The following is a 26,351-nucleotide window of genomic DNA, read 5'->3' as shown; positions in this document are numbered from 1 at the left end:
CCCGCACAACGCTTTTGTTCGCAACAGTCTTTCTCGTCGTGCATCCGATACGAAAGAGCTCGGAAAGCATTGCGAATCTCTTTGATGCCGTTGTATTTAGACCACGCCAGGTTTGTGAAGGTCTCAAAGCTCGACAAGGCTTAGTGCGTAGCGGGAGGGAATAGTGGCCAAGACTGCATTCCAACTTTGAGATAAGTGAGCACGATGTGAATCGCGACTTACGTTCACCTTTATCTGGATCACTCGCATGTACCGTCTTTCACAGTCTCCACCCTCCAACTGCGCAGATGCCGACCCCGGACTTGTACCATCTCCCTTCCCGAGAAGCAGAGCGGGAAACAAACCCTGATATCTCACACATGCATAAGCAGATCGTCGAATTTCATGAGGTCTGGGATCAGTGAGAGAGCTATGAAACTGAGGGCGGGAGCGCACACCCAAGGCGGCACGTTACAGATAGATGTCCGACCTTTGCATGCTGTAAAAGTATCAAGCCTTCACGTTTCTGTAAGTTGCATGCAACCGTAATAAAAAGGCTCTTGGACGGAATCAGGGAAGTCACCGTTCCGGATTGTCTGCTGGTCGCCCTGAAAAGTAAGAAACGAGGCTGCAAAGGGCGGAGAGAGGGAAGGAGGTGAAAAAGTGACCGAAGCGGACGGTGGGAGGCGTTTTTACTGTGCAATTTTTGCATTGACGTCAGCCCACTCAAGCATCTCATCCAACTGACCGACCCTTACACACTGGGTCTATACTGGGACATTAGACATTGAGGGTTCTTTCCAGCATCTTTCAACGTACAAACACACACACACACAATACGGACGACCAATCGTCTATCACCAGTCCATCTCCATCACCATCACCATCGCTACTCATCCCGATAGATTGCGCATACACGATAGATCAGTGACAGGTGAAAAACTCCCTCGAACAACACGGCACCGTTGTCTCTCCCACTCACTCTCCCTGTGCCCTCCACTCTCTCGTCATCATCAGGCTTCTCGGCAACTGTACACAACGGAGCACAGCCCTTTCCATCCTTGTGATTACCGCTACCTTCCTGCGATTACAAAACCAAAGATAATAGCATTAGCTGTCCTGATTTTTACCTTTACGGTCGCCAAGATACTCTCAGCTTTATCCAAACGCCAATCACCTTGTGCTCGGCATTCCATCCTCGATGATCCACAATCGATAAGTACATCGACAACCTATCCATCCCATCGCATCTCTCGCATTCGTTGGTTTTCCCTTCGCCAATCACTTCGATTCGGTTCGACTCTCGATTTTGGACCACACCAACAACGATAACAACAGGGAACTATCAGTAGAACGCCATTTCTATACTTCGGCCTGAAGACTAACATCCCTATCGTGTCGTGCACTCGTCATTCGCAGCTCTTGTGCTCAGCCATTCGTTAACGACAGTCAAGCTAGACTTGAGGATATACCGGATCTCAGGGAGGTAGATAAGGATCTGGATTCAAGATGGCTACCGCTTTCGCAACACAGCTTCAGCCCTTTGAGGAGGTGAGTCTCTTCTGACAACTACATCCAGATCGCTGCTTGCTCAGAGCGGTTGGGATATCGTTTCTGTTATCCACGACGGCATGGAGGAGGATGCAAGGTGGTCGTTCCCCTGGACACGCGAACATGGGGTGTACCGGTCGTCTCACCCCAATCCACTTGTTTACCCTGATATGCCCTTCCGCTCTTATCCCTTCTTTCATATTTCAACTTGGCATGCTGCGGTCCCCAAAGTGGGGAGTCGCAGCGGAATATACCTCTCAGCTCGTCGATATGTCGATGTTAGACGTCGCAGATCGGTTGTGTTTAGCCTCTTCATTCCTCCTTACATCACTGCGCAGATCTTACCTTCCGTGGTTGCTCGAGTGTGGAATCTTCCTCCTCTCCAGACCTCTCTGTACCATCTCCACAGTCCAATATTCCACGTTCCCCGTCGCAGGACGGGCGTTGTCCTCTCATCTTGTTCTGCGACCTGCATCATCGAGTTCCGCTCAAGCATCTGTCCATTCACAACACAATCCCCTTTCCGCAGTTTATTTAGCGATAATCCGCGAGGTCATTGTTTAGCTTCCCTAGCTGACAATTGTCGCGACTTTAGAATCAATCTCCCTCTCCAGAGGAGACCAACGAAAACCCCTATGAAGTCACACTCGCTCGTCGTCGCTCACGTCGCTCTTCTCGAACATCGCACGGCTCAGGCGGCATCGCTACATCTCCCAATTCGACCGTCAACACACTCCACCGGCAACTGTCAGGCGATCCCGAGTCTCCTCCTCCAGCTTGGAAACGTCGCTCTACCGTCTCAAGCCGATCACCTCGAAGTCCAGGGGGTAACTCTCCACCCCTGGCGAGTGGGTCGAGAGTCGGAACGACACGTTCACCTTCACAGTCCTCGGCCACCTCAGCGGGCAGTGGTCCTCCTTCAGCCCGCAGACATCCGAATCTCATGATGACCACTTCTGCACGTCAACCAGCAACCGCTTTACCCAATGGCATGTCCGTGCATGAATCGCCCAACTCTTCATCGGCGAACCTTGCGGATTTGGCTTTGCCCAATCCTGCGTTCCGTAGGCGACAGGGTGGTACCGGGTCAAATAGGTCTTCAGTCAGCAGCAGCCAGGACCTGAGCGGCTTGACCGGTGAAGAATTGTGGGCGATGAATCACGAACAAGACATCCGAGATATGAGTAACCCAACAAGACTTGCTGAAGAGCGACCGCTGGATACGATCAGAAGACTGAGTAAGGCCATGGAGCAGCCTGTGGGATATCATCCCGGTCTTCCTGGCGATGTCATATGTGTGTTCGGTTTCTGTGCCTCTCGGACATTTGCTGACCCTCCGCAACAGGGCCTTCTGCTCCCCCACAGGATGTGATCCCACCCATCAAATCAAAATCGTATACCAATATTGCCAAGCTCGGCTCTAAACCCAGCAAGCGCATGTCGAAGCGAGGCCGATCGCGCGAAGCATCAATTGATACTACCGTCAGCGCCATGTCTCCAATGGGTGCTAGGTCTACACCTACCTCTCCTGTTGTATACACTGTCGGTAAACCAGGCACCCTTTCATCTGCCCACTCGTCCTCCGCTTCGTTGTCTTCACAGAATATTCCCTCGAACAAGTCATTCCCCGGTATGAACGGCCTACCGCCATCCTCATACTATTCAAGAGACTTTCTGAGCAGTCTCGCACCTCGAGAAGGGGGATACGCCATCGCCGCCACGATGGGAGGAGGGTTGGGCGCCGTAGGAACCATGTCAGTGGAGGAGAAAAGAAGAAGTGCGATACATGAGGATTCCAGATCGAGATCTACTGGGTCTAGAGCTCCTCTCGCTAGGAGTGCGGGGATGGGCAGGTGGAGTCTGGACGGCGGCGAGGTGAGTCCGTTCGAATCAAACGAGAGTCGTTGCTGATAATGTGCATAGCATTATGGCCGCCCATATGCTACACCTTCTGCTGCCACGACCTCTTCCAACCTGTCCGCTCCACCGGTCAACTCTGCAGACCCTTCGCCACCTCTTGAGACGGCGTCTTTACCAGGTTCTGACCTACCCGAAGGTGCTTCACCACCTCACCTTTCGCGGACCTCGGCCTCTACCGGGCTCGTCGTAACCCCTATCTCCAGTAACCCCGCTGCACCTAGCCCTCTCAGCCAGCAAACCAGTGCAGAAGACGTAGCTCACAGGTCCGGGACTGTATCACCTCCTCCCGTTCCCACTGAAGGTCCCGCTCTTGCACTGAACACTAAGAAATCGAAGAAACAGCTCGCAAAGGACGCAAAAGCCGCCGAGAAAGCAGAGGCCGTCAAGGTGGCCCGTGAAAGAGCTGAGGCAGCAAGAGCTGAGGCTATCAAGAAGCAGGCTGCTAGAGATGCTGAGATCAAAGCCAAGGAGGATGCGAAGCGGAAGGAGAGGGAGGAGAAGGCGAGACGGAAGCTTGAAAAGAAGGCAGCTAAGGGGAGTAGGCGCATCTTGGGCAGGAAGAAGTCGACTTCCTCGTTGCCGTCACAAACGACTAGCTCAACGGTACCTCCCGTTCCCCCGCTTCCCGCTCAATTCTCAACAACCACTACGAATGTCGCTCCAGCTGCCGCGGTCCCGCAGCCCTCCTCGGCGACGGCAGCAGGACAAATCAATACAGGCGCAAGCACGCCTCCCGAGCAAAAAGCTACTCTCTTGCAATCCATTGCCAAACCTATCGCCCCGATTCCTCCTCCGCCAGCACCTAAGCCGACCGGTGTTCCGACTAGACCACAGATCCAGCCAAAGAGATCCCTCTTTGGCACGATCAAAAAGCGTTTCTCGTACATGGGAAGCTCCGATGACAAGGAACCTTCGCGCGTCGTCCCACCGGTACCAAAGCTACCGGCGTCATCACGAGCTGCACCTGGACCGGTAGTCGAGAGGACTATTCCCCCTCAGACACCTCAGACGGTGATTCAAGCTGTGACCAATGTTGTCGTTAATATGCCAGAGGAGAAGGCACTTCTTCCTGCTCGCAGAGATAGTTTGCTGGCTGCCCCGTTTGTAGCCCCTCATTCTGACTCTGCTGCGACTGCACCCACGGATCAAGATCTGTCAGCGGAGAAAAGACGACAATCGCTCACTCGATCAGCGTCGTACGGTATCCCTACGTCTCCTGCACCCACTCCTGCACACACACTGGCGAAGACAACCTCAAATGAAAATACTTCTGCATCCCCTTCTGGTTCTGTCCACCGGAAACGTGGTTCTGTGATGGGCCCACGACCGATGCCCCGCAGACTTTCTCAAGAGAGTCACCCTCGACCTACATCGATCAGCTCAGAACACAACTCATCCGATCCCACTTCGATCTCTCACGCTTTTGGCACGGCAGGTGCGCCTGCTGAACCACTGGGAGCGCCGGTACCTCTTCCGGTTACTCCTTCCACCTCAGGAGACTCTGCTCTTTCTTATATTCATTCCCATGCCTCGCACATGAGCACGGGAACGCCGATCACCTCTCCCTCTGTCACGGATGCAGGAAGCACCAGTAGGAAAGACAGCATGAGCGAGGAATCGCATTCTTTGGAGCAGCCTGAAAGAGAAAGTAGCAAGGATTCCAACGAGACGGTGTTGATCGGACGAGAAGAGCCCACGTCGATGGCAGTGGCTGTGTAGGTGTTGTCAGCATAGACGAAGTCAGGGATAGTCAGGGATCGCTTCTTAGGAGTATCAGAGAGGCTGGTCAAGAGCAGTGATGGCGCATTCATTCGGAGCGGAGGGACATTATAATATCAAATCCTCTCCTTTTAGCATACACGGACCTTTTCGCACGTCGTCACCCACAAACAGAACAGAACTATAAACGCAATCTGTAGCTTGTTTCGTCACTATCTTCTCCATTCTCCCTCGTATACACACACACAAACACACACACGTGATTGTTCTTGCTGTGTCTCTCACGATAGCAGTTTGCGCTTCTTTCAATAATGGTTCTGGTGATTTAGTCTTCTTGTACATGGACAGCCTTACGTTCTCGTGAATGAGGCTGAGTGAACGGGAGAGCATGCATCGTTGGGTGTCTCTTGTGGGACGTGGGCGGTACTCTGCACGCCTGAGTAAATCTTCGAGCAGTAGCCAGACCGAAGTCGTCTGGCGGTCAGCATAGATCGCGAGTGAGGTAAGGACATGTCGATTGGGAGTCTTGGGTCCAAGCACCCTACGCAAGAGTGTAAGAAGTCTATCTCGATGGTTCACGTCTGTACCACGCTTTCATATATGCATACAACTTTTCTACTCCTGCCTTTTGGATGACGATTGATATTCTGACAGTGCTGCAAGTCATTTGGATGAGGCCTTTCCCTATCTGCCTACTCTTGAAAATTGCTGTTTATACCTCCCATTCCAACCCACCTTGACCCCAAGCTACCTCTCCACTCCCATCGATGGCAGTACACACACTCCCCGCAAACAGTCTCATGACCTTCTTCTCTTCCTCTCCTATCCAGACTTTCTCACCTCCACTACCTCTCAACCACCATCCCAGTTCTACATCCCGATCTGCATTGCCTTCCCTACGGTAAGCCTGGCCGTGGGATTGAGCTAATGTATCTAAAAGTTCGCCTAGGGGAGGAGGTGATTCGCGGCCTGTCAAGAAGGATCGGGAAGTTCCGGCTGGTTGGGATAGAGTGCTGGTGTCGAGGCCTAGTAACCGGGAAAGCATGGAATGACGTGCGGAAGGTGGGAGATCATCTAGGAGTCGGAGGATTTGAGGGAGGGTCGTGGAGGATAGTAATGATCGGAGAGGTGGTGAGGTAGCTATAGGAGATGAGATGGCCGATCAGCTTGAGTATCCGTAAGGGCATGTGTAGAACCTGGATATGGATGAGGAGTTGATTTTTGCTGAAGAAGAGATTGTGCTCCAGTACAGTCACCGCCTCAGTGCCTCATTAGAATATCCAACCACAATTTACAGTGACGATCTCTGCGTCTACCTTTTCTTTCAAACCAGAAGCCCACTCACCTATTTGTAACAGCTCTTCACGCCGTAAAGGTTTCGGATCCTCCCTCTTCAGCGGATCGGTGAATATCGACGAATCGGGTTCGGGAGGCCATAAGAGGGAAGTCAACGGTTTCAGCGGTGCTTGTGTGGTCGTTTGTGTTGTCTGCAGCTGTGGATGTGGTGAAGGAGAAGTGTTTGATTCGTCCTGAGGTTGAGTTGCTGGTTGTGTTTCGAGTTCGGGTTCAGGTGCTGGTTCGAGAAGGGTATCCTCTTCGCGGAGAAGAGGCGCAGGCTCGGGAGCGGGGGGTTGAGGTTGAGAAGTAGTGGTCCAGCATGTGACTACGAAAGATCTATCAGCTCGAGGTTCATATCGTGACACCGAGAACTGACCTTTATGCTCTTTGTAGCAAGGTACAGAGCAACTGAACGTCCGAAGTTATTAGCATCACCCTCGGCCATTTGGAGGTAGGGGTGACTCACTATCGGACCAGACATGCTGAACACCTGTACTTCGACGGCTGGCTCGAGCACACCTGACACAGTTGCACCGAGAGCTTCTTCGGGGCCATACTCACAAGTGCAGTCGCTGAGTCTCGGTACTTGCTGTCTGCTGTAGGCGTGGTGTTGATGAAGAATGATGATTGATCAAGAGGATAGTCGTGATTATCTATGAACATATTTTCAAATCTGTTAACAAATGCGGGGCTCCTGTCAACATTCATCTCAACTTTCAGAAAAATCTAATCTCCTCTGGACTATGCTGTCTGCTGTTTCATCAAGTACGCTGCTCCTATCGTCTACCATCACCGTGATCTATCTGACGAGTGCACAGCAAAGAGAGGTCGAAATGCCCTCACCATCAATTGCAGACCCCGATTCTGTGCCAGGCAACTCGGTCGCATCTCACTCGGTCCCCACCCCCGAATCCATCTTGCCGTCGACCGAAACTTCGAAGAAATATCCAAAGGGTATGAATCCGAAATTGAGGTATATCAAACCGTATTGGTGGCCCTACAAGACTTTTGTGAAAGAGAGGTGAGTGAACGAATCCATTCCATTCGCGTGGCCTTGGAAGTGTGTGCAGGGAACGTCATTTGCTTCGCTCGGTCTTGGAAGTGTGTGCAGAGCTTACGAAGGCGCAACGGTCCTGATATAGATGGATAGGAAGACAACTGCTTGAGGTCATCTCGACTGAATTCAGGGATCGGTCTACGGAGTACTATGTAGGTCCCGGCGCACATACTGCCCCCTTACTCGCTTCTCGATCCGGAGTTATACCCAGCTGACGGCAAAGACAGAAACATGCCCTCGACTCTGGAGTGACAAGAGTCAACGGAGTGACAGCTAGAGCTGATCTGATCTTACGGAACGGAGATCGTATCGAGTAAGTTATATAGCCCAAGGAGAGTCGCCATAGAGTGCAAAGAGACAATTGGAGATGCAAGCTGGTTCTTACTGACTGATCGCGGCGGCTACCAGTAACACTGTTCACCGACACGAACCGCCAGTCACGAATGACCCTGTCCTTATTCTTCATATGGATCGAAAACGAGAATTCATAGTGATTTCCAAACCCGGTAGTCTGGTGAGTGACAGGGAAATGTCCTCCTGATTGTTGGTAAATTTTCTTGATCAAGGCTCATTCATCTGGTCCAGCCGGTACATGCTACAGGACGATATTTCAGGCATACAGTGCTGGAGATGATGGAGAGTGATTATGGTATCAAGGCTTATTGTAAGTCTATCAGGACCGCCAACCCAGACCATCATCGTTCAAGACCACTGACACCTATTCGGTGTAGCCGTCAATCGACTGGATCGCCTCACTTCGGGTCTCATGATTTTAGCTTTGTCTGGGAAAGCGGCGAGTGATCTCGCTAAAGAGTTCATGGAAGGCAAGGTGAAGAAGGAGTATGTCGCGCGGGTGAAGGGGAAGTTCCCAGAGTAAGGTTCCTCCTCACTGCAAGTTTGGATGCTAATGGGGATAATAGAGAGGAGATCACGGTCGATCAACCGCTCCTGACAGTAGACCGACAGATGGGTTTGGTGATCATAACACCTGAGGGCAAGGTATGTCTGTGGCTGGCATGCTCGTCCAATGTTGTGAGGGCGTCAAAGCTGATGACCTCTTCGAAGGACGCTGTAACTATATTCAAGCGGATATCATATGATGCCGAGCGGGATCAGAGTGTGGTGAGATGTAAGTAGAATTGAAAAGGTTTCCGACGAACGACCACTGATACTCAGCATCCCCGGCAGGTCGACCGCAAACGGGTCGAAGTGAGTCTATCCTCCCTCCTCCATTGTTCTGTCACTTCGTCTTACGTCCGCACCAGCACACCAGATCCGAGTACATCTCCAGTATCTCGGACATCCGATAGCCAATGACCCACTCTACTCGCCACCTGCTGTTTGGGGCTCATCATTAGGCAAAGGCGGAGTGGATCTTGCTCCCTCCTCCGCTGGGTATTCTCGCGCCAAAGCTCTTGCTTCCCGAGCGGGCACCGCCGCGCCAGAGGGGAGAGAAGCGGATCGAGAACGAGACAATATCGATCTGACCAGTCCGATCCTATTGAGTGAACAAGCCAGAACTATCATAATGAACTTGCGGAAACAGAAAGACGAGGCCGAAGACTGGGTCAAGTGAGTATTCATGTGCAACTGTGTCCGCCGCGGAATTAGAAGAAGGCCTGATTGCTGGTCATTTCAGGTGGAACGAGGTAGTCTTCACAGCTAAGAAGGCACAAGACGAACTCGAAGCACACGCACAAGCGAAAGCTCAACAGGAGCCATTCACCGTACCGCCCCTACGAGGTCGTCAAACCAACGAACAACCAACAGGTCCGTTACCAGATACGACCCCTTCTCCTCTAATACCTCCCGCATATCTTCCCCCGGGATTCTGCACAGATTGTTTCGTGCCGGTACCAGATGATCCGGATCCGGAAAGTCTGTTCATCTATCTCCATGCTTTGAGGTACACGACAGAAGCGTTGGGGACGTGGGAGACACCATTACCGAGGTGGGCGGGAGAGAATTGGGATGGGGATTGGAGAGGATGGGTGGATGGTGCTGAGGTTCCGGATGTTCTGGCGAAGGAGAAGGAGGGGGAGACTAGACAGGGATAGATGTTGGAAATCACTTGTCTTGTTTCAGAGTAGCTGGGATACTCCATGAATAGCTCAGTGAGCTTCTTCGTACTGTTAATAGACGCCGAAAATACCACAAATGTGTATACTACTGCTATCAATAAGGGGAAGAGAAGTACTCCCCTTAAACGCAGCTATATGACTCGACTGGAACTGCGACCAGCCAGCTCCTTTGACACTTGTGATGTGTGTGACCGACCAGGGAACTCGACCAAGGAAGGCTCCTTTCATGGTATTGCGGAGTACTTGCGACATGATGTGAATGTCTCATATGAGAAAAAAGCTTTAATCCGACATAGTTATCGTTTACTGTATGTGTGCTATCTACAGTAACGACAGGACCACTCTCGTCGTCAAACGTACCCACGGTGTCCGCTATCGACACCTCAAGCTTCTCTCTTGGCGGGATTCCTGTCTTTCTTCGCAGGTGTACAGCTCATTCAACAAACTCGACCACTCGGCCACTGTACCCAGGCATACATCTCCATCTCCTCTCAGCTGCAGATTATCAAGATGATCCAGAGACTCACTGTCTTCTCTTTGCTTTTAGCGTCTTTCGGTGAGTGAGCCATCGCCAATCTTGTGTTCTATCCGAACACACCGGCTGATGAGAAGTTTTGAATCAGTGATCGCTCAGCCTGCTTTATCTCAGAGAGATGATCTGGCGCAGAGAGATGTCTATCTAGGTCTATGGAACGAGAGCGGACCCGATGTTCGGGATGTCAAGCAGGGTGAGTGAGTCAAGAATTGGTAACTTATCAGATCGACGCCAGTCGCTGATTGTTCGCGAATACCGATTATTCGGTTCTCCCGCGTCCTCTTCGGCATCTCTACGACACCTGATCCTTCCAGTTTCCGTCCTGAACTGCTGGGCAGACGCTTCCGCTCTCGCAGTTCTGATCGCCTCCACAGACTGGATGGAGAACTTGTTTCATTACGGCAACGGAGCACCTATGGTCAACACGTCCTGGCCTCAAGACGCCTCTGTCCAAGTGACCCTGTGGAACCCTAATGACCTCGCTGCTCCTCCGACGGTTCAGACAGCTAGCGTGTACAACAAGTCTACTACCGAAGATCATCCCGATGGGAATTGGTGGCACGATGCGATTTCTCAATCCCTCCTCTCGATTGGGACTCGATATCCCTATCCTGGCGTAATTGCCTCCAACGGAACTTGGGATCCTAATCGTGGTTCTGCAGAATACGGACTTTCGATCCTCACAGGTTATCCGACCTCGTCAAAATTACGCGCGAACTACTCTGACGTTGATGAATTTTTCGACGATCTGTCAAAGGCGAGAGGGGGGACTCCGGTGATATTCAATACGGTCGATGAGAAGGTTATCAAGCGTTCGACACCGATGATGGGCTGGGGCCACGATTATGCCGTCTATAATGGGACGGATCTGGGTAATGGGACGAGGTTAGTCTATGCGAGAAACAGCTGGGGAGAGACGGATGGGTTCGATCTGCAGACCGTTTGGGAGAATACGTATCAGATCATACATCTGAAAGAGTGGAATGTGTTACAGTGGCCGGGGCATAACAATACTGAGGCTCAGCAGGGTAGCCGGAGGTGAAAATACGGAGTGGTCGTGGCATGACAGTCTGCTGGTGGGTACAACGGACAGGAGAGCGTCTTTGGACCGAAGAACACTGTAGGCGACCAACATATTGTAGTTTAGACTAAGTGAAAGAGTGCCACGTCAAGAGGAAGTACGAGTTTTCTGCTATACTATACCTAGCTAGGACTGGATATACATTTGATCGGTTATACTGATACTAAATGCGAGGTATCTATGGATACAAGATGGCTCTTCTTCCAGCGATGAAATGTCCGTTATCATTCGTCTGATTGATTGTATTGCCGCCCGAGCTTCTCCTTCCGGAGGACTATCATCCGCTACTGACGACCGAAAGACATGAGTCCTGTGACGTCGTACCATCCTCCAGCTAGTGATTGAAGAGCATCATTGATACCGAGGATGCTAAGGAGGGAGTATCAGCTTGATTTCGAACGAGAGTAACAAGTAGAGTAGACTGTAGTCATGTCTACATGCTGATGCCACGGCAAGCAGGAGTGATCTCCCAGATCCGGAGCCCAACTTACAAGGTTGTGCCTTCGGGGTAAGCGTCCCTTTTGGGAGTTCTCCAGGTGAAATGGTTCTCGACAGTGTTCGCGATATCGACGGGCTAGCATGAGGTTGGCGTCTCAGCGAAATGATCTTGGTTTCACATTTCACGATATGCAACCATCGCATGGTGTAGGTGCAACACAGCGTGGGGAGGCCACCGTACATGTGATCTAGATCGTGAATCACTTTTCCTCCACTCACCGCATAATCTGTCTGATGAGGCCATTGAGGGATATAATAGACCTCGAACCCTTCTCCGCTCCCTCCTTCCCACTCGAGGTTGATCACCGTATCGTCGGGTATGGAAGTTCCGAAATGGGTCAACCATCTTACCGGTGTGTATGGCGTCAACGCTTGGTTTTGACGAGAGGTCGAATGGGAGTAAGGTAGTGGTGCGGCGGAGGTAGATAGTAATGCAGAGAAGAGGAAGATGACTATAGGGTAGAGGAAGAACATCTTTCTGGAAGTGAGAGAATTAGATGCGGGCGAGACGAGGGGGGCTGCTGATCAGCTGTCGCAGAGGATGGGATTGGCTAGAGAATTGCGATGCCAGGTTCTTTTTATGTACAGTTGCGCTGTCAGTGTAGAACAAGACCAAAGATGACATGTATGGACTTGGAGGATACGACGACACCTCGCTACGCAAATATCATCTGGTTACACCTTTGTTTTTCGTTTGATTGTTTACACAGCAGTCTACTGTAGGTCGGCTTGGCCAAGGCAAGGTTGAGCAGTGAAGCAGTATCGTCATCACAGTCAGTCCAAGAAGACTGATTCCTGACAGACCCTGTCCGTGAACCACAAGCTGAAGCAGAGCGAGACATGAACGGGAGGGTTCTGGAATCCAAAGCAGGAAGGGTGGAGGGGAGTATCCGATGCGTGACGCTAGCTTGTGGCTGTGACCGACTGCATGGAGAGGGAAAGTCAATCGAAATGAAGAATACCTATTCCTTGGAATGGTGCATGACGTCGAGGGTCCACCCTGACGAAATACGTGCCAGAACAGACGTTTCATCAACAAAAACGAAAAGCGAAAGAGCGAGGCGGGGGATGTGTGCGCAACATGACCAAGAAGATGTCATCGTGTTCCAGGGATTTGTTGACTCAGACATGTCTCACGGCACAGGCACCAAGACGATTGCAACCCTTTCTCTGTTATTGTTTTCAGCAAGCGACCCTGGTGAACTACGCAGAGTTGCAATGAACGGGAACGACGACCATGCTGCAGCACTAGTAGTACTACTGATGCATCACACCCACGCCATATTGCGAGGGGCTACGAGTCTTGAGCACATGACGATGCGATGGAAATGCATGGCGCTGCAGGTTTTATGGCGAGATTAGCACACGTGGTGGAAGACGGTCTATACAAAGTGCTACATCACATTCACCTACTCGTGGCTGGGTGTGTCACCACGCCGTGCTGCTTCCTGATTGTGAATAGATACATACAACGTGATAATGGACAACCGATGACTTGAATGGTCTGTGTCCGCACAACGAACCACCGTCTAATCTTCTCTTCTAACCGGCCAATACACTTCTGGCCATGTCTTCCGGTTGTTCGTCCCCCGGCGCCGTGCTCCAATCAGGTTCTTCGTCTTCCCCATCAAGCCACTTGAACCAATCTTCTGTATCCTTCAGTTCCTTGGTCTCGTCCTTCTCAGCCTCCAGCAGCGGCAGGCGGTCGTCATCGGACGGACCACTACCTTCTGTATCTTCCAGATATTGCAGCAGTTCTTCGATGGTGAGGACGTCTGTGTCGTATTCCGCGGACGAGTCGACTGGAGGCGGTCGTGGATCTGAGGTAGACCATTCGAGCTCCTTCATCCTTGTGTTCTCGTGATTGAGCGACTCGTCCTCCTCCTGCCCAGACATTGATTGCTCTCATCAGCAGCCTGTCCGGAACGCAACCGATCAGACAAGCGGATCGACTCACCGCATCACTCATTCCCTCTGCTGTCGTCGTGATCTTTATCTCTTCTTCTACATCCAGTTCATCTTGAAGCAGTGAGATACTCCCCGGTCTCTCGCTCGCACCTTTCCATGAGATCTGGTTCGCCAATCCCGACGCCGGCACCACCTCTAAAGCGGAATCGATCGTCCATCGTGGATGTCTTTGCCGATGTTGATGTACCGGTAAAGCTTCGGACAGCTGTGTTGCCAGTCCAAGGATAGACAGTATGAGAGGGATCGTCAACATTCTTGATTCTCTGGTGTCCTCTTGATTCGCTCCACCGTCTGGGTATGTCCAGTGTCTGGGCTCTCGTCTCGTTTTCGCAAATGAACAAGTAACACAGAGGATCGTTCCCAAAGCTCGCTCCCATCGTACATATATACATGCGTATACACTCTTGAGTTCTTTGGCCTGACTCCCGAATACGAGGCGGATATGTGTGTGGTCACCGAGTAAACAGTTACGGACACGGGAAGAAGATCATGCTGTTTTCTCATGACTACCCATTCTCCGATATCGTAAGGGATCCCTTCAAACGTTGTAGGACAGCGCCAGCGGACGCCCTGTCAATCATCACGCCGTGACTCCAGAAGAGGGAGACTTGGTTATTCGGTAGCGTGCCGCGGTAGAATGTTGGCTGTCCAGAATCTCCACGAGGTGGGGCACAAGTCCAAGCCAGTTCGACGACGATACAGGGATTTGCCATGTTTCCATGAATTATGACTACCCGCTTTTCCCTGATCTTGTCATTCCCACAGAGGGTACCTCATCCTCTTTACCAGTCTTTGCGCTGTGTATGGTTGCTGCTGTTGTATTTCGATATCGCGACTTCGTTCTGCCTGTCCACCAATACACACCCAGCGCGGCGCGGCGCCTGCCATGATCCTCGCTCTAGGCTGAGAACGAAACTGTCCGTACTGACAAAAGCGTTGCAAACGGGAGGGCTTACTACATACTTTAAAGGTATGTACAACCCCCCAGGTCTGGATACGACGTCCAGCCCGTATCAAGACGACGTGGGAAGTCTTCACAGTGGTAGACGGAAAGCGGGACGGGAAGTGACGTGATGATATTCAGGGAACGAGCGGGAGACCCACAGCTGCTTTTACCTGGTTGTGGCACCACCTGCGCATCAACATTCCTGAACCTTTACTGCATCTCCAGAGATCCAGACGACGACTAGTCTGATGCATTGTCGAAGGGTCAGAGTGACGCCCAGCCTGTACCTAGTGGAGCGACGAGGAGCAGGGGGAGGAGGGGGGGGAGGAGGAGGAGGAGGAGGAGGAGAAGCCACCCTTGCGTACGGTCGGAGATGCCGCGAGACAGCGTACAGTGCGGCCGGACCTGTCACCTGGTTGGAAGCTGTCAAGCCCCATGTCACTACTTGGCCGCTATCGTTACATACTCAAGCACGAGATTTCGTGCGCTGTACTCGCCTCGTGGAGAGCAGATGTCCGTCAAGTGAAGCATGCCGTATAGCTCGCGTGTTTATATTCCGATCCGAGAGGGCGCCCAGACCGAAGACCTAACCACGCTTCCTTCAGCCGAACCAGCTGGTTGGATGATTAAGCCCTTCCGAGGCTAAGCGCTACCTTGTAAGAGCGAATTTGGCACACATGAGGTCCTCGACCGTGCTACAGAATGCAGGTATGCAGACAAACTCATCAAGCCGATGGGTCTGCTTACTTTACGCTCTTTGACGTGACGGTCAGAGACGTGAGATGACAACATATGGCCTTGAGCATCATGGAGCTTTTCGAAGAGGCGACTTGCCGTAAGCCTATTTGGTAATCTTTTGGAGACTGCAGAAGTCGATGTCGGGTGCCATGAACCGGCTTTGTGAGTTCGGGAGGAAATCAGAATCCCTTTGTCCTTCAAGGAACTCGATGTGGCGTTGGATCTTCCTGATGACTTTAGGCAAAATGTGCACCACGATTCAAAACGGCTAGGCGGGACCCATTCACGCTCAGGACATAGCTCTCCTCCCGGATCCGACAGATATCTCCGTGCGATTACAATGGCAATACTCGCAGAGACGGGCCTACGTTCGCCGTGAGACGTGTGTCAAAGATTGAAGCTCATTAGTTAGATTTTCAGAGAAAGCGTAAGAAGATCTAGCTAAGCCTACTGTACATCATCATAATAGAGACTACGTATAGTGGGTTCTTCTGCACATTCGCGGGGGCGCGTGTGAAAGCCGAGACACATAGATTGGCCGCGATTCGCCTAGATACATGGTGCGTTTGTGAACATCCGTGCAGAAGGCAGGAGGCGCGTTTCCTCATTGATATGACCCTACTACCAAAAGGCTTCCAGAAAGGACGGTGGACACCGGGACAGAGACGGATCCTGGAGGTCGGGTCTGTTGGACCAGTGGTTGATGCGGGTATATGGCGACAAGCACATAATGAAGGGAGAAATGTCAAACTCATAACGAACCCATCGTAGCCCGTGTAGGATCTCTATCAGACAGAGCTGAAGGAAGGACGACCTTCACCATGCCATATCCGAACCTTCGACAGCTTACCACCCATAAGTTACGCTTGTGGCAATCCGATCGGACCAGACGGTCGAGGACTGGAACCTTCATCCCTAGCATACAGCCAAGTGAATTGGAGTCGTACAAGCTTTGTGCGGGTCACATCAGAGGTGATCAGTCACCTGTCCTCTGACAGAGTCGTCAGGAATCAATCCAACCTCCTGGCAGGTCAGTCAAGAGAGGAAGCGACGGTGTTCAGTCTGATGGAGTCTGCGAAGCATACCTGTAACTGTGCAACAAGGCAGGCTTGATCTGACGTGTAAAAGCTTGACACGTCAAAGTGCCGTCGTCCAGTTCGAACCACTTCGAACACCCTCTCAATGCATTGAGGGCATCATTCTTTGCGGCCAAGGTACGCAAAAGGAGCGGTGTTTCGTATGATCTTGCAAGTGTAGCTGTAAAGCGGACCGCCGGACCTCTAGTGTATGATCCGTGAGAATGGCCTATCCCTATCTCCAGTCATTTCTCCGCAGCTCAGCTCAAGACTCCTCCAGTCACCACCGAGCATTCGAGATGAGCTCAAACACACATCTCCAAGTTGTTTCTTTGTTTCCGAGTGTTGGTGCGATACTGTACCTGAAGTGGACCTCTCCGTTTGTTCGACCTCTTTGCCTCGAGATCTGTGTGGTCGATCAAAGACATGACGAGCCCCACGGGCTTTGCGGCGAGCCGATTACTCTCCATTTCCACTCTGGACCAACGAGAGCAAGTCCTATGCGAAGGGCTCCGCTATTCTCGTTTAGACCGGAACCTTTGATCTGCGCGCTTGGACCCAGAGAGCTGGAATCAGGGCAATGGCAGATCAGATGACTGCTTATTAGGGAAGTGATGGGGAACAGATCTCATCTCTGATCAGACTCGCGCCAACGGTATCAGACATGACTCGAGCAGTAGCCACTCTACTACCCTACTGGCGCTCGTACACTTTTCGTAAGGTAAAAGCCGTGGTCCTCGCTTATACTCGGGCCTATACGACAGTCATGGGCGAAGTGACGGGACAACGGTAGCGATTAAGCTTGACAGATCTCCGTCCAAGGGAGCAAATACACACACACCGGTGTGCGGCGATAGAAATAAGCCCAATCTTCCGGAGCAGCGAGTGACAAATAAGTTATACATGGCCAAAAACCTCGCTTAACGTATGGACATACCTGGTATAGCATCTAGACACAGCACAAATGCCAAGAATGGCTCGTGCCTGAGACCGACCCACGCGGTGACAGGAAATAAAAATAAATTGCACGACGTATGCCTACTTTTCTCCCTATCCCCGATCAAATCGGCCACAAGGGGAGAGAAAAACCCAAAATAGAAGAAAACCAAGCCTTCCCCGCCCCGACTTTGGTCATCAGGCGCGTCATCCAGCTTTTGATGATCCGCATACACCCCAGTCATCGATTGCCCTCCACTGATCCCAGATACATCCAGCTAACTCCACCAATCATACATTCTGAAATGGGACCATCTGAACTCAAGAGACGACAAGCGACAATTATCGTTGCTGATCCATGAGCGTCGTAACTCATCCCGTACAACATCCATCTCCCTGAAATCATGTACAGTCCCATCCTCTCTCCCAGTAACCTCGCTTCGCTTACAGCGAAAAGCAGGTCACCGGTCTGCCTCTCAGTCAAAGGACGATCCCACACACTTGGGACTCCTCCCCCTTCGGATGTGCCTGCACACGATGCTTATCGTCAAGGACGGCAATGCCGTCTTACCATTCATTTCGACGGTCCAACGGTTACAGGCTGGTAAGCGATCTATGTGGGACCAGTCAGTTGCAAATGCAAATGGACAGCGGGCCCAGACGACATGAAGAGATCTGCATCTGCCGGCGAACCAAGGTCCGAAAAAAGATGCGTTTCCTCTTACTATGTGTGTGCGTGTGTTTAAACTGCATACGATCACGCGATCATTGTAGTGCAGCCTCGTGCACAAGAAGCATCTCGCGTTGGCCAAGTGGATGGAAATAGAACCTACAGTCGTAGACCCGTGTGCATACAATGGACAGGCGCGCAAAAGATGTACTGCCAGGGATCATGTCAGAATAGATCGGAACATAGCGTATCTATCGAGAATCGTAATCATAATCGCCCAGAGAAGAAGAGAGCAACTCGCCACTCAAAGGGAGTTTCAGTACGGGTGCAGTTAGTATCTCTGAAAAAGAAAGTAAAGTCTCAGGGTCGGGTCGGTTTGGTTCTGTTCCTGGTTCATGTGTTAAGCGAAGAGCTGTCTACTCCCCTCCTCCTCGTTTCCCTTCTCCTCCCCCTTCCCCCGGTCTCATCATTCGCTTCTTTCCCCTTCCCCTCCCTACGACGATCGTCCTTGGCCCGGTCAAACGAAGGGAGCAGGTGGGAAGGAGAATGACTTACGTGCTTATCTTCGTTTGCGGGCTTATCGCTCGATTGGGGTCAGAGATAAATCCTAATCCCATCATCTCCTGATCTTCCCGTTGGCTCCACGGTATATAACCCCATCGTCCACCGCGCAACCGACTCTCTTTCCTTTCTTTTTTCCACTCCAAGCCTTTCCATCTCTCTTTCTTCCTTCTCTCTCCCTCTCCCACCCGCCACTCGTCCTTCTCGGCACCCCTTTATACACATCCTCAGCCGGCAACACTACAATCATCATGTCGGCGGTCGAGTACGACGACAAGAAGCACGGCGGCGATGGATATGCCAGCCATCAGGTCTCGGGCATCGATGGTGCCCACCACTCAGACTACACCGAGGATCCAGCTCTCAAGGTCGGTCTCCAGCGACAACTGAAATCGCGTCATCTGGCGATGATCTCAATCGGTGGTGTCATCGGTACTGGTCTGTTCTTGGGTACTGGTTCTGCTTTGGGCCACGGTGGCCCCCTGGGTCTCTTCCTCGGTTACTCCCTCATGGGTTCCATCTGTTACTGTGTCATGGTAAGTGACCGTAATCTACCGTCTATACACTGGACGCGGCAGGAGAGCTGACTGTGGTGCAGATCTGTCTCGGAGAGATGATCTCTTTCCTCCCTATTCCTGGTGGTCACATCGCTCTTGCTGCTCGATTCGTCGACCCCGCCTTGTCTTTCACTATGGGTTGGAACTATTGGGTGAGTGATCTTTCTTGTCAGCTCCAGCGCGCAGTGCTCATGCTTGTTTACTTCAGTACAACTGGATCATCATTCTTCCTGCTGAATTGTCTGCCGCTGCCGTCTTGATCAACCTCTGGAACAAGACCATCAACAACGCTCTCTGGATCTCTATATGTCTCATCGTTGTCGTCGCCATCAACCTCTTCGGTGCCGGTGTCTATGGAGAGTGCGAGTTCTGGTTCGCCTCCATCAAGGTGTTGACCATTACCGGTTTGATCATCCTCGGTATCATTATCACCTCCGGTGGCGGTCCCGATCACACTTCCATCGGATTCCGATATTGGCGACACCCCGGACCCTTCGTCCAGTACGAGGGTATCAAGGGTTCCCTCGGTCAATTCCTTGGTTTCTGGGCCGTCCTGACTCAAGCCGCTTTCTCCTACATCGGTACCGAGATCGTTGCCATCGCTGCCGGTGAGGCCAAGAACCCTCGACGAAATCTTCCCCGAGCCATCAAGAAGGTTTACATCCGTATCTTGGTCTTCTACTTGGGTGGAACTTTCATCATCGGTCTTCTCGTCCCTTCTGACGATGGAGGTCTTTCCTTGAACTCCGGTACTGCTCTTGCATCTCCCTTCGTCATCGCCATCCGACGAGCCGGTATCCCCGCCTTGCCCAGTATCGTCAACGCTTGTTTGTTGACTTCAGCTTGGTCTGCTGCTTCCTCCGATCTCTTCACCTCTTCCCGTGCCATCTACGGTCTTGCCCTCACTCACCAGGCCCCAAAGATCTTTGCCCGAACCACTAAGAGCGGACTTCCTTACGTCGCCATCATCTTCTGCGCTCTCTTCGGTGCTCTCGCCTACATGTCTCTCCAGTCTACCGCTGGTAAGGTCTTCGGATACTTTGCCAACTTGACTGCCGCTGCCGGTCTTCTCACCTGGTGGGGTATCTGCTTCGTCTACATCCGATTCGAGAAGGGTCTCCGATCTCAAGGCATCGCTCGATCGACTCTTCCTTACGCTGCCAAGTTGAACTATCGAGCTGCTGCCGCTTGGTACGCCATTGTCTTGATCACCATCATCCTCTTCTTCTCTGCTTGGTCCGTCTTCCTCCGTGACAACTGGTCCGCTTCCGACTTCATCACCAACTACCTTCCTGTCTGGCTCTTCCCCATCCTCTGGATTGGATACAAGCTCATCATGAAGACCCGATTCATCCGAGCTTCCGAAATGGACTTCGTCTCTGGTCTCGATGTCATCGAGTCTGACACCTATGACGAGCCTCCTCCTAGGAACTGGGTCGAGAAGATTTGGACCAAACTCATGTAAATTCGCGTTCGGATTCGGTGGGGTCTGGATAGATGGAAAAAAAGTATTATCGTTATAGTGATTGCTTGATCAGGATTAATATGTCTCTCATCGCCGGCAGTTGTTAGCACGGAGACCATCTAGGAGTCTTTCATATGCATTAGGTTGTTTATTGCTGCCTTCACAGGTGTACAGGATTCAGTCCACGTAGCATTGCTTCTGTTGATTCAAATCGCTCCAGAGAACAGATTGTGGAGGGCACATCTCCATATGCGGGCATTGTCGGGCATGTTCAGACACGTTCGCTGCCTCAAGCTCAGGCTATGTTGGTATCGCTTCATTGAGGACATACAGGGAACGACTGCGTACAGTCGCGAGACCGTCAGAATCGTCGCGTCGACCCGTTGTTCTGCAAGTCTTCATAGACATGATCAAATGTGGATACCTGTCCTCAGGCCTACTCGCTCTATCCTTCTGGACAAAGAACCGAAGATGCTCTGTCTCACGACCTAACAAAACAGGCCCGGCGTATGAATGGGATCCCTGTCTTACTTGCATATCTACACACTTGGATAGCTTACATCACGGGTTCTGAACGATTCGATCGAGCATATGCTTCTCGTGATGAACTACATGTCCCATCACGTTTGTCCGCTAAAGACTGATTTGATCCGTTCGTTCCTTCGGTCGGGTCGGTCGGTCAGTCAGTCGGTCAGTCAGTCAGTCAGTCGGTCAGTCAGTCAAGGTCAGCTGACAAGCTTGCTCTCACCGTCCGAATTTTCACTTATCCACGACCGTGTGGGAATTCCACACGATCACACGAGCACACGAGCATACTCGTCATTCGGGACCTTACAATTTCTTCTGTCGGGAAGAACGCCACTTGTAGAATACGATATCACGAGACGAGGTAAAATAGACATACTTTTCACCCCGCTCGCCACATCATAATCAAGACATACTATGACCGGCGCCTATCCCATTGATGGTCTTCTTATCAGCCGCGGCTTGATGTGTGGCTGCGTAGTTGCTCCCAAACGATGATGTTGCTCCACCATTCCTACCCTTGATTCGATCGACTTTTCTTGGCATTGCATCGAGGCAGAGGCAGGTCTCGATATAGCACTCGTCATTTCTTATCTTGTATCTTTCTGTACTCTATCTGGTTATGGATCGGAGAGTAAAGAAAGACTGACGACCATGACGCCACATCTTTCTTCTCGCGCTTTGCGTTGTACATGTGTGTCCCAATCTGTGCCAAGACAACGGACAAGATCCGTGGTTCCGTGGTTCTTGTGGACGACCACTGGAGAGATAAGCAAGTGAATGTCGGTCGTCGAGTTCTCCAACTCCACATGTACGATACCTCTCCTCTCGCCCAATCATGCTTATTGCCGCGGAATACCGCACCACCTGACGCGTTATCGACACTGGCAGGATCACCAAAACCCACACGATACTGCAGTGTCTGACACGCTCCCCCTCTCCCCTCGCCCCACCCCATCCAACTGTTCCTTTCCTTTCGGTTCGGAGAGTGATTTGCGCAGCCGGAGCATGTGCCGAAAAAAGAAATGCCAAGAAAGGATTTGGGAGACGATCGAAAACGCTCCATGCGGTTCCAGCGTTACACTGGCTCTTCACCCTGCGGACCTCTCTTCCGATCGTGTGGTTTAATACTGTAGCTTTTGGATCTGAAGTACAGCTGCTAAAAACAGTGACTTTCAAGCCACGAGTAGGCTTGGCTTTACTGCGCTTCTAAGGGAAAGACGAAATCGCGGAACCTGTTTTGTTCTTTTTTGGCTTTCTGGGTTCTCCAACTCCCGAACTTGACGGTGGTGTTTCGAAATACACGAACCGAAATGGACCCAACCAGATTCGTCACTTGTTCCATTGAATCAACGGCCAAGGCAATGACGAGAGGTGGAGAAAAGGAAATGAATCCAAACGAGAGATGTCACCATGTGGTGTTTTTTCTAGGTGTTCTTGACCAAAACTTACAGTCTGTGTACATACACAAGGGGATAGGCCTTATCTCAGTCGCCGTGTCTTTATCCCATTTCCATGCTTGCTTCCGCTGGGAGGAAGAAGGCTCGTTTACGTGTAGCACGTAACGTCTCTCTTATGGTACCACATGCTCCCAATCAAAGAGCATTCGCTAGGCAAGGCGAGACTTTCTGAAGCCCGTCCAAGTGCAATCAGTGGAGGAGAGGGCGGAGAATATCAGACTCCTTCCGAGTAGTCCTCCACCGCTATCCACCTTGACGAGGCAGGCATCGTGCCGAAGCACGCCATGCGATTCCGAAGTTCGTGGGTGGAGCAAACCCGGTCCTCGCCATTGGATAAGCTTCTTTCCTGTCATCTGGGAAAAAAGGCGGCGGCGCTCCCAAAGATAAGTGAACTCCTACATAAGGCTCGACCTACCATAAGCAGGTGTCGTCTGTTTTCCTCTTTTGATCCGGACATACAAGTCGAATTGAGAACAGCAAGAACTAGCAGTCTGTCTGACCTCATTCGCCCACCATGGCTAGTGAGTAATTAAAGCAAACCAAACTTCGTCCCCCCCGTATTTCAGACTGACCTGTGATCTGCCTTGTCTCCACCAATTAGCTACCCACTCCAACGCTCTTACCGATTTGCAATCGGCTCCAATCCCCAGCTATGCTATGCCAGCCACCGAGCTCGACTCCTCCGACTATGACAAGAAGGAGGGAGCCGTTCCCGGCGTCACCGTCACTGCCGGAGACGCTTATACCCTCAGCAACGACCAAAACCACTTGAGCGCCATCCACTTCGCCGAGGGAGACGACCCTACACCCGAGGAGGAGTCCCTCCTGAGAAAGTGAGTCATTGTGCGCAGCGTTCGAAGCAGAGTGGCTGATCGTCGTCTGTCTCGCTAGGATCCCCGGAAAGGTGCCTTGGGTTGTCGTTGCTATGTGCGCCATCGAGCTTGCTGAGCGAGTGAGTTGGTCGCGACTCCATCAAGTGTCGGTAGCACATGGGCTAACCTCCTCTGACAGGCTTCGTACTACGGTACCACTGGTGTCGTCACGAACTTCGTGAAAAACCCTCTGCCCAAGGGTGGTAGCGGGTCTGGTGCTGTCGCCTCGGGTGAGGCTGGTACCAACCAGTCCGCTGGCGCTCTCGGCAAAGGTTCGGTCCAGGCGACTGCCATCACCACCGCCTTCACATTCTTGGCCTACGTCTTCCCTATCATGGGTGGTATTCTTGCCGACACCAAACTCGGTCGATTCAAGACCGTTTGTATCGGTACATTCGTCGGTTTCATCGCGCACATCCTGCTCGTCATCAGTTCCATCCCTTCCATCATCGCCAAAGGTCACGCCATTGGTCCCTTCCTCCTCTCGTACTACATCTTGTCCATGGCCGCCGGTTTCATCAAGCCATGTATCGCGACTCTTCTCTGTGACCAGAGTCCCGTCAAGAAGCCGGTCGTCCAAACGACCAAGACTGGAGAGCGAGTCATTGTTGACCCCTCAGCTACTGTTCAGCGATACTTGCTTATCGTGAGTGTTTCACCTGTCAGCTTCTCTCGATGATGAGACGCAATGCTGATTGCGCTCGGCTCTGCCAGTTCTACTGGTGCATCAACGTCGGTTCGTTCTTCGCCATCGCTGGTTCTTACTCTGCCCGTTTCGTCGGTTTCTGGCTCGCCTACCTTATTCCCGGTGTCATTTACATGATCATGCCTCTCGTCCTCTGGATCTCTTACAAGAGATTGTATATCGCTCCTCCTCAGGGTTCCGTCGTGCTCGAGGCTTACCGAGTCATCACCACGCTTTTGGGCAACGGCGGCTGGCGACGAATGTGGAAGGGTGGCGATGAGTGGTGGAACCAGGCCAAGCCCAGCTACATCCTCGCTCGAGATGGCCACGTCGACTCGAGCAAGGTATTCTGGGATGATCTCTTCGTCGAAGAGATCCGACAGACGCTTTCCGCTACCGCCGTCTTCATGCTTATCCCTATCTTCAACCTTGCGGACGGTGGTATCGGTTCTCAGGAGAACGACATGTCCACTGCCATGACCTTGAACAACGCCCCCAACGATCTCATCAACAACTTCAACCCGTTGACCATCATCGTCTTCACCCCCATCATCACTTACGGTCTTTACCCCTTCATGGAGAAGATCGGTCGACCCATGAAGCCCATGACTCGTATCTGCGTCGGTTTCATGCTCGGTGCTGCCAATATGGTCTACGGTGCTATCGTCCAATGGAAGATCTACCAGGAGTCCGAGTGTGGCTACTACGCCTCGTCTTGTGACACCGTCACCAGCTGGTCTATCTGGGCTCAGGTCCCCCTCTACTCTCTTCCCGCCATTGGTGAGATCTTCGTCAACGTCACCTCATACGAGCTTGCGTGAGTATTTCTTGGGTCTGATTCTTGACGACCATCATCGACTGACTGATTTGGCTCTTCTTAAGCTACACTCGTGCCCCTGCAAGGATGAAGGGTCTCGTTTACGCCATCTGTCTCTTCAACTCTGCCATCAGTGCCGCTATCGGTCTCGCTTGTTCCAACGCCATCCAGGACCCTTACCTCATCTGGCCTTACGTCGCTCTCGCCATCGCATGTTTCCTCTGCGGTATCGCCTTCCCCACCTACTTCAAGCACCTCAACGAGCCCATCAAGGACTTTGCCGATCCCGCTCGTCAAGCCGGTCTCACGAAGGTTCCCGTGCAGTCTTCTCAGCACGAGGAGTCCTTGTCGGAGAAGCGATAAAGTGTGCGGGTCTTATGAGTAGGATGTCAGACCATTTACAAAGAGTTAGTTATCGGTTATATCTAACTTAGATAGTGAAACGAGGTTCTTGAGAGATTTCGGTACAATTGTAATTCCTTTGAGCGTTCTTTCCAATTATATAATGGATAGATGATGAAGCAGTTTTCAATTAGCACTACTTGCATGTCAGGTTGAGCACATGAACAACATTGAGCACATGGAGCAGTTTGTCGGTCTCGCGGCCACTCGTCGGGCTTTCGGTCATCGAAGACATCAATGATGACAGTATGGCTCCCTGCCTCTACATCTACTGTACTCGATTACTGTCGGTCCTATTTGAATTTCCTGATCTATTCGTAGCTGCTAAGGTGATCTCAGCCGAGTTCGATCGATGATGGAGCGAGCGAGCGGTCGAACATTACCCTCCCGGGCGACCTAAAGACCGAGATCATTCTCACCGATCACATAATCGAGGCGAAGGGAGGACAGGGTGAGACGGATCTATCGTTGCCATGATCCAGCATCCAACACAGTACCACTTCTGCAAGCGACAAGTACAGTATGTTTGCTGCATCTCCGTACATAGCTATAAATAATGACGTCGTTACTCCGCACAGTACACTCGCGCTGGCACTGATTAGGGGGCACCAATGAGCAGGAGAGAATGGGACAGTAGCCACAGAGCCAAACCATGTTGGCCGGGAGACGCGATTATGCCATTCGACAGGATCGACTCCTGGATACGCAAGGTGGGACCAAACTTCATGAGGTTTGCTTTCAGCAAGTTGTGATAGCAGTGATAATGGTGAAAGGAAGAAAACATTGCAAAGTCCTTTGCAAAATTTGGCCAATCGACTGATCACCCCCTGTTCAGACGCCATCGGGAGTCGCATCGACCATGAAATAGTCTGCAGATAAGAGTACTACATCAAGATCATAAGGATGGACTAACA

The 26,351-nt window shown here is 51.7% G+C and overlaps 8 protein-coding genes across 8 annotated transcripts; 5 read left to right on the top strand and 3 right to left on the bottom strand.

Moving 5' to 3' along the window:
• Positions 1-1,488: 1,488 nt before the first annotated feature.
• IAR55_002680 (uncharacterized protein) lies at positions 1,489-5,169 on the top strand (the record flags this gene model as incomplete). The annotated part of the gene is made up of 4 exons (XM_066945793.1): positions 1,489-1,530; positions 2,126-2,825; positions 2,876-3,405; positions 3,454-5,169. The coding sequence occupies 4 exons, from the start codon at positions 1,489-1,491 to the stop codon at positions 5,167-5,169; spliced, it is 2,988 nt and encodes a 995-aa protein (XP_066803294.1).
• Positions 5,170-5,881: 712 nt separating this feature from the next.
• Positions 5,882-7,170, bottom strand: IAR55_002679 (uncharacterized protein; the record flags this gene model as incomplete). Its single annotated transcript, XM_066945792.1, has 4 exons — positions 5,882-6,309; positions 6,515-6,832; positions 6,884-6,915; positions 6,974-7,170. The coding sequence occupies 4 exons, from the start codon at positions 7,168-7,170 to the stop codon at positions 5,882-5,884; spliced, it is 975 nt and encodes a 324-aa protein (XP_066803293.1).
• A 170-nt stretch (positions 7,171-7,340) lies between these two features.
• IAR55_002678 (uncharacterized protein) lies at positions 7,341-9,621 on the top strand (the record flags this gene model as incomplete). Its single annotated transcript, XM_066945791.1, has 11 exons — positions 7,341-7,528; positions 7,650-7,716; positions 7,792-7,877; positions 7,973-8,078; positions 8,150-8,228; positions 8,296-8,437; positions 8,485-8,563; positions 8,630-8,693; positions 8,753-8,773; positions 8,830-9,136; positions 9,204-9,621. The coding sequence occupies 11 exons, from the start codon at positions 7,341-7,343 to the stop codon at positions 9,619-9,621; spliced, it is 1,557 nt and encodes a 518-aa protein (XP_066803292.1).
• A 534-nt stretch (positions 9,622-10,155) lies between these two features.
• IAR55_002677 (uncharacterized protein) lies at positions 10,156-11,222 on the top strand (the record flags this gene model as incomplete). Its single annotated transcript, XM_066945790.1, has 3 exons — positions 10,156-10,201; positions 10,269-10,373; positions 10,495-11,222. The coding sequence occupies 3 exons, from the start codon at positions 10,156-10,158 to the stop codon at positions 11,220-11,222; spliced, it is 879 nt and encodes a 292-aa protein (XP_066803291.1).
• Positions 11,223-11,545: 323 nt separating this feature from the next.
• Positions 11,546-12,233, bottom strand: IAR55_002676 (uncharacterized protein; the record flags this gene model as incomplete). The annotated part of the gene is made up of 3 exons (XM_066945789.1): positions 11,546-11,630; positions 11,753-11,835; positions 11,979-12,233. 3 exons carry the CDS (start codon positions 12,231-12,233, stop codon positions 11,546-11,548), a joined length of 423 nt encoding a protein of 140 aa, XP_066803290.1.
• Positions 12,234-13,301: 1,068 nt separating this feature from the next.
• On the bottom strand, positions 13,302-13,980 carry IAR55_002675 (uncharacterized protein; the record flags this gene model as incomplete). The annotated part of the gene is made up of 2 exons (XM_066945788.1): positions 13,302-13,643; positions 13,717-13,980. The coding sequence occupies 2 exons, from the start codon at positions 13,978-13,980 to the stop codon at positions 13,302-13,304; spliced, it is 606 nt and encodes a 201-aa protein (XP_066803289.1).
• A 4,925-nt stretch (positions 13,981-18,905) lies between these two features.
• Positions 18,906-20,676, top strand: IAR55_002674 (uncharacterized protein; the record flags this gene model as incomplete). The annotated part of the gene is made up of 3 exons (XM_066945787.1): positions 18,906-19,190; positions 19,253-19,363; positions 19,420-20,676. 3 exons carry the CDS (start codon positions 18,906-18,908, stop codon positions 20,674-20,676), a joined length of 1,653 nt encoding a protein of 550 aa, XP_066803288.1.
• Positions 20,677-23,175: 2,499 nt separating this feature from the next.
• Positions 23,176-25,398, top strand: IAR55_002673 (uncharacterized protein; the record flags this gene model as incomplete). The annotated part of the gene is made up of 6 exons (XM_066945786.1): positions 23,176-23,182; positions 23,263-23,494; positions 23,553-23,613; positions 23,673-24,179; positions 24,248-25,035; positions 25,101-25,398. 6 exons carry the CDS (start codon positions 23,176-23,178, stop codon positions 25,396-25,398), a joined length of 1,893 nt encoding a protein of 630 aa, XP_066803287.1.
• Positions 25,399-26,351: the final 953 nt, after the last annotated feature.

The sequence above is a fragment of the Kwoniella newhampshirensis genome, chromosome 5, assembly GCF_039105145.1.
Source record: "Kwoniella newhampshirensis strain CBS 13917 chromosome 5, whole genome shotgun sequence".
Classification (NCBI taxonomy): domain Eukaryota; kingdom Fungi; phylum Basidiomycota; class Tremellomycetes; order Tremellales; family Cryptococcaceae; genus Kwoniella; species Kwoniella newhampshirensis.
The sequence above is the reverse complement of the archived record's forward strand: the minus strand, read 5'-3'. Positions and strand labels throughout refer to the sequence as shown.